The 7,500-nt window shown below is 41.7% G+C and overlaps 1 protein-coding gene across 13 annotated transcripts in view; it reads right to left on the bottom strand.

The window, feature by feature from the left end:
* epn3a (epsin 3a) overlaps positions 1-7,500 on the bottom strand; it is a 24,431-nt gene that overhangs the window by 16,297 nt on the left and 634 nt on the right. For 4 of the 13 annotated variants that reach the window (XM_047807778.1, XM_047807787.1, XM_047807788.1 and 1 more), the window contains exons 1-2: positions 6,312-6,630; positions 1,378-2,126 (exon numbers count right to left, since the gene is read on the bottom strand). In XM_047807778.1, coding sequence (XP_047663734.1) covers positions 1,378-1,969 — 592 coding nt within the window. In that variant the 5' untranslated portion in view covers positions 1,970-2,126; positions 6,312-6,630. Of the gene's footprint in view, positions 1-1,377; positions 2,127-5,310; positions 5,536-6,064; positions 6,271-6,311; positions 6,633-7,500 lie in introns of those variants that run through there. The other 9 variants (XM_047807783.1, XM_047807784.1, XM_047807789.1 and 6 more) reach the window with 7 other exon arrangements.

Here is a 7,500-nt window from a genome sequence, read left to right as displayed (position 1 = left end):
TCATGCTCGCCACAGCAAGAGGAAAAAAACGAAAGAATCTACATCCAGGTTAAAGTTAAAATTAAAAACGTCTCTGTGCCATGAGACTCTCGAGTCTCTGAGACTCTCTTTGCCATGAGACTCTCTGTGCCATGAGACTCTCTGTGCCATGAGACTCTCTGTGCCATGAGACTCTCTGTGCCATGAGACTCTCTGTGCCATGAGACTCTCTGTGCCATGAGACTCTCTGTGCCATGAGACTCTCGAGTCTCTGAGACTCTCTTTGCCATGAGACTCTCGAGTCTCTGAGACTCTCTTTGCCATGAGACTCTCGAGTCTCTGAGACTCTCTTTGCCATGAGACTCTCGAGTCTCTGAGACTCTCTTTGCCATGAGACTCTCGAGTCTCTGAGACTCTCTTTGCCATGAGACTCTCGAGTCTCTGAGACTCTCTTTGCCATGAGACTCTCGAGTCTCTGAGACTCTCTTTGCCATGAGACTCTCGAGTCTCTGAGACTCTCTTTGCCATGAGACTCTCTTTGCCATGAGACTCTCGAGTCTCTGAGACTCTCTTTGCCATGAGACTCTCGAGTCTCTGAGATTCTCTTTGCCATGAGACTCTCGAGTCTCTGAGACTCTCTTTGCCATGAGACTCTCAAGTCTCTGAGACTCTCTTTGCCATGAGACCTCTCGAGTCTCTGAGACTCTCTTTGCCATGAGACCTCTCGAGTCTCTGAGACTCTCTTTGCCATGAGACCTCTCGAGTCTCTGAGACTCTCTTTGCCATGAGACCTCTCGAGTCTCTGAGACTCTCTTTGCCATGAGACCTCTCGAGTCTCTGAGACTCTCTTTGCCATGAGACTCTCGAGTCTCTGAGACTCTCTTTGCCATGAGACTCTCGAGTCTCTGAGACTCTCTTTGCCATGAGACTCTCGAGATCAGGCAGAGAAAAAAAATGTTAGGAAAAAAAGTCAGTGGGATGCAGAAGAGTTTTTATATTTGTAAATGATGAAATCTGGAATCCTGTTGTTCAGGAGGTGTTGATTAGTTTTCTTTTATAGAACAGCAGCTCTTTAGTTCTGGCAGAAGTTCAAATGCTAGCCTTATATTAATGTATTTGTTCCACAGCAGAGTTCTGGCATGGTAACATATGGGTAAATTCCATGCTGTGCCGCTCCAAAGTATTTAACAGATGGGTCAATGATCACACCCTTTGTTGTTGAAGGTGCATTAACCTAAACTCGATGTGGTGTTGTTAGCTCCTGAGCTGCCCATCCCTGCTATAGAGCTTAACAAAGCAGACATTTTTTTACTTCCTGATAAAAGAGAAATAAACCAGACCTACTGACATGTATGTGTGATTACTCACTAAAATCTATTCATAGCACGTCTTACTCACAGTTGTAGGAGGGGGGTGAGGTTCTAGGGCGACCGTACGTGTCCCCGGTAGTGGTGGCTATGCTGGGCTGGCTGGTGCGGCTTCCAGAGTAGGGTGGAGGCATGGAGCTGTACATGCCACCGGCACGGGCCATGCGCTCACGTGTCGCCTGAGCCTGGCTCCGCTCGTGCTTCAGTTTGTCCTTGTCTTGGAGCAAAGCAACAAGCTGCTTGGCCTTCTCACGCACATTCACACCCAAGTCCTGTCCGTCACGGTCTATGTACTGGAAGTCCCGGAGTGTTTGGATCGCGTGGATGTTCTCCTTGCATTGCTGAGTCACGCGCTCTGCACCAGTTTTCACCAGATAATCCAGCAGGGTCAGTGCCTTGTAGACGTGACGCCAGTTCTTGCCGTGGTCATTCAGGCGCTTCCAGATTATACCCATGACCTCGGTAAAGGCCACTACATTGAAAGTCAGCTCAGCGATCTCCATCATGAGAGAACCGGAAGGACCCCATGGGTCATTCGAGGTCGCCTCTCGCACTTTGATCTCCGCCTCCGTGTAGTTGTTTACTATGTTCTTCACAGAGCGGCGTAAGGACGAAGACGACATGGTGTTTTAATCTATGTTACTGGGATTATGTTGCCTCTCTACACTCTTCTGTAAGAGAGCACGGGGAATAGAGATGATTCAGGGTAGGTCAGACGATTGAAGACGACTGCGCTTCCAAAATTCAGGACCATGCATCAGATTCCACAAGGCTAGGAACCTAGAGCAAAAACAAGTGGACAAAACACCAAAATATTAAATTGCATACTAACAAAACTTCTAGTGAAAGCAGTTCATCCTTCTAGCCTGCAGACAAACACTCCATGAACCTCAGTCAAAAAATATCCACCCACCCTTAGAAAAATGACCAGGCTTCAAGCTAAACAGTAGATTACTCTTTATAATAACCATAAAAACAACCAACTCTGTGATTGTAAAATAGTACACTTCTGGTAGAAAGCATGAGCACAAATAAAATCGGTAGCCGTCTTCACGATAAAGGAATAATTCTTTGGCCATTGGCTAATACAAGCCACGGATGCTTTTCTGACAGATTAAGCCAAGGTCCAGACTAAACAGGATTATCAGAGCCGGAACAGATATAAGCATTGAAATTCAGTCTGATTTCATACGATGTGCTAAAAACAAATTTAACGTGATGTTCCTATCAAATTAACCCAAGAAAAAAAATGTAAACTGATTCTCAGGACTTCTCATAATAGTTTATGACTGGCTTAACCAGTTTCAAATATGCATGTGTAAAGGTAAACATTGTTGGCCATTTAGAGATTGAATCGTAAAGATTTCTATTACGTGAAAATGTACCGTTAAGACATCCTGAGATCTAGAACGAGGTCGGGTAACAGTCTAGAGGGGGGAAAAAGACCTGTAGAAAAACGCCTTGAAATGTTTTTAAGTTGACCTTCAAAACAAGTGTATAGCAAATGACTCCATTTGTCCAACTGCATTCTTTGTTACATCACATTAATAGTTGTTAAACAAGTGGTAGTGGTAAGTACACTATTCTATATTTGACCTTGTTGCAGCAGTAAAGTTATCTTGGATTTATCACTTCTGCAAAGCTGTGGCCAGACTGGTTACTAAAACAGAAAGTCTGTCAGCACGTACATTCGTCTTAAACACGATTAAATTGGACACATGATGTGAGTTTGTGAGTATGCTGTTAAAAAGGAAACTTTCACCGGCCTCTCCGGGCTTCCGTATCATTAGTGTTAATGTATTTTGAACAGTCGACGTGGCTAATGTTGGCATGGTTTTTGACATGTCTGTCTTTTCCAGGAAAAAATGCAAAGAGTGCTGTTATCTCAGTTAACTTCCATCGATCCATCTATCCATTTTTTTTAAACTGCTTGTCCAACACAGGGTCACAATTCAGGTACCGATGCCATTCAGCCTACAACACATGTCTTTGGACATTTGAGAGGAAACTATTGTACCTTGAGAAAACTCATGCAGAGGCAAGAACTGAACCCCCAAACCTGGGAAACCATCTCAGGCAACTTAATCCAGCTAAAATCAAGTTCTACGGTGCATTTGAAGAACCGAACATGCTGAAAGACTTTCCTGACATCCCGAGTGTTTTCTTTGGTTTGAGTTGAGTTTTAGTCAAATTTAGTACAAGCTCCTCATTTCTCTGGACCTAAAACGCTTACTGAAAGTAGGACTTCACAAAGTTTCCATTCTAAATAAGCCTGACAAAGAGGTTCTGACTTAATGGAATGAATGTGTATAGCTCTACAGGCAGATCATAACAGCAGTCTCAGCAGACTGCCTGAAGGAGAAAGACCTTTGTGGCATCGATTAGAGAGCACATCCACTTATAGGTACTGCAGTTACAGTTTATTTAGGACTCTTGATGGTAATATTTAAAGATGTAAATGCTGTGATTCATTTGCCTACAATGTATTTTTTACATTAATACTGCCCAAAATTGTATGATGATTCGATTGCCAACCTAGGTATTTTTATGGTAGCATATACCAAAGTTTAGATAGTTCAGATCTCCTTTCTGGAGATTTAAAAAAAAAAGTGGATAAATATAGTTTAGTCGGCCATCAGATGTGGGAATGGATAGTGTTTCACGGTGCAAAGTCACAACCTTGACATCATGACATTTGTCTTGCCCTGGTGTTCACTTTAAGTACTGATCGATATGTTAAGCATACTTCTTAGTGTCCAGTAATCTTAGCACAACTTTCCCTTTAAGGTCATCCAGAAAACTGGATCAAATTAAGGGTATAACATACACATTCTGCCTGAGACACATGTGCAGCAATGTGTTCAGTGGAAGAGATTGTTAGATTGTTAGATCGTTAACATACTCAAAGTTCTCCTAAAAATAATTACAGTATGTGTAAAATGTGGACAAAATGAAAATCCCATATAAGCCTCTGCTAAGAGCTATAAGCCTCTCTTTCTATATATATCTGCTAAACTCTACTTGAATTTAAAACTGTTAAGCACCCATATATAGCAAGATAATTCTTCTGTACACAAAAAACAAACAAACACATTGTTCTTTGGAAAGGAGTTAAAAAAAATGCATTGAACGGACTGAAGTCATTAAAACACTCTTGAAAAGTCACAAAACAAGATAACAGAACTTAATAACTAGACTGTAATTAGCCCAGCTATCTGTTCCTAACTCTATCAGTGGATAACCAACAGAAGACAGCAACTAGTGAGACTGGGAAAAGTTCATGTCAAACAGTCGCTCCACCAACACTGGTGCCCCTCAAGGTTGTGTTCTCTCCACACTGCTCTACTCTGGCTACTGGCTGTCTGTTGCAGTCACAACAACTTGGAGCTCAATACACTCAAAACAGTGGAGATGATTTTGGACTTCCAGAGAAACCCACTGTGGCTGCAGTGAAGGCATTCACGTTCCTGGGCTCCACCATCTCTCAGGACCTGAAGTGGGGCAACACTGTTAAAAAGGACTAACAAAGGATGTACTTCCTTAGCCAGTTGAGGAAGTTTGACCTGCCACGGGAGCTGCTGAAACAGTCCTACTCAGCCGTCATCGAATCTGTTCTGTGCACACCAGTAACTCTGGTTTGGCTCAGTAACAAAAATCAGACACCAAAAGACTACAGAGAACGGTTCGGACTGCTGAGAGGATTATTGGTGCTCCCATACCCACCCTTAAAGAACTGTATATATCCAGACTGAGGAAAAGGGCTCAGAAAATCACCCTGGATCTCTCACATCCAAGTCATCCGTTTTTTGAATTTTTACCATCTGGCTGGCGCTACAGAGCCCGAAATACCAGCACAACCAGACACAAGAACAGCTTCTTCCCCCGGACAATCACCCTCATGAACAGTTAAACGTTCCACCATTACACAATAACAATGTGGAATAACCTTACATTTAATTCTTACCGTCTACATCCTAGTACATCCCTGCATCTCATTCTATTCCATTCTACAATCTATAGCACAATTTATAAATGTATTCAATTTTTCATACGTGTATTTTGTTGTAGTCTCATCTTGTTGTCTCTGTGTTCTAGAAGCGTATGACACGAACAAATTCCTTGTATCCGCAAGCATTCTTGGCAACGAATCTCTTTTTGATTCTGATTCTGATTCTGACTCTGATTCTGAAAACTACCAACTTGCACAAACTCTAACAAAACTCTATATAATTCTACATGGAGTGAGTGTCGGACAAGGGGAATAATATGCTAAAGGTAGGACAGCACACACTGACAACACACTAATCAGCTGCCACTGCAGAGCAAAAACACACACACCCGGTGGGTGGGACATGTACATTCTACAGAGCGTTTTAATTGGAGCAACTCAAAACTAGTACAGGATGACTCATAAAACCTAATAAGAATAAGAATAAGAATAATAATTGTGTTTAGATGTGCTATTGTATTAGTTAGTGTTTATAACAGAAAAAGATCTGAAATACCAAACTAATTTTAGTTCAAAAACAAAAGTTGGAGAGAAGTAAAGGAAAAACTCACAGCCCACCCCCACTGTCCATCACACACTAACACACACACTCTCTCTCTATGTATACATATATATATATAACATTGGGTTTGTATTCTTGAAACTTTCGGATTTATTATTATTATTTATAACACCTAAGTCTGTATACTGGCAAATCACCCCAGGGCACCTGATTAAATGTCCACATCTTTCCCGGCGTTTCTTTCACTTCCTCCAAGCTTGTGGTTGGTTTTGAGCTCCAATCCAGACACAGAACCTAAACTGATTCCCAAAGCCTCCGTTGTGAACCAGTAGCACTGCGTCAGAAGACACTGGGTGACTCAGCTAAGCTAAAGCTAATCGACTTTCATTCTTTCCGGTGAAAAGATGAAACAAATGTAACTTTGCACATTTCCCGTTTTTTTTGCCCTGCTCACCTCCTCTCATCATGACTCGTCACATCCGTCCCAACTTCAGGATCCTTTCCGTAAGTGCGCAACCTTTCCACATCGCCCCTGTGCTGTTGTTCCTGCCGATACTTTCCGCAACACACACACACACACACACACCTAACAGACAGACGCACGGAATAATGTCAGGACTCGGCGGTTTTCTAGTTTCGGGACGTGCTCTGATTTTCTGGGGTGTAAAATAAAGGGGAAAAAACGATGAACCCAAACAGCTCAGGATCTAAACCTTGGAAAAGCAGGAGAAAGTGAAGTGAGGGTGTGGGGTAATAAGGAGGGAGGGGTGCATAGTCAGCCTTTAACCCTTTATACGCCACACTATACAACACACGCACGCACACACGCGCGGAACCACTGGATGGTTGCCAGATTGGCGAAAATAGCTCGTGTGTTTTATTGTAGTTATATTTACACCATTTATATGTGATGAGTTTGCGCGTCATTATTCGAGACTTTGGAAAGTTGAATGTTTTTTCATCCATTTCATTTTTTTTTCTGTAACCATTTTATCCTGGCCAGACTACTGGTGGGGGAACACACACACACATACACACACACACACACACACACACACACACACACACACACATACAAACAGGAGCGTAGCACAGGATCGTGGGCCCTATTCAAAGATACTGTGTGGGGGCCCCTATTTCACTTTTTTAATGATAATGTAAAATGAATAGCAATTCGTATATTAAAATTTGAATTAATATAGACAGGACATATGATTCAGTGATTTAGTAACCACTTGTGAATTACTGCCTTACAGCATTGAAGTATATCATGTATAAAATAGTATAACAACGTGTTATTTGCATTCATGTCAATGCAGCAGCACTGCATATCATATTTTGATCATAATATGTCCTAACCTTTAAAATAGATGGAACAACTCAGTATCTTTTTTATAAAAAATTGCAGTTGACTTTCTGTGGCTGTTTCTGGAACAGAGTGTTATGTGCTTAATTTTGTTTTTTAATTCATTCATACTTTGCCAGTTACAATGATATATACCATTATTCATGTAAAATGTTGGACCACGTTGATAATGTTTTGATGCAAAAACACACAATGTGCAAACATTGTTTTATATTCACATTTAATCTCTAAAAATACTTCTCACACTTTCCGTGTTACTTCAGAGTTTAGTAGTATG

Source organism: Tachysurus fulvidraco, chromosome 24, assembly GCF_022655615.1.
Source record: "Tachysurus fulvidraco isolate hzauxx_2018 chromosome 24, HZAU_PFXX_2.0, whole genome shotgun sequence".
NCBI lineage: Eukaryota > Metazoa > Chordata > Actinopteri > Siluriformes > Bagridae > Tachysurus > Tachysurus fulvidraco.
The sequence above is the reverse complement of the archived record's forward strand: the minus strand, read 5'-3'. Positions and strand labels throughout refer to the sequence as shown.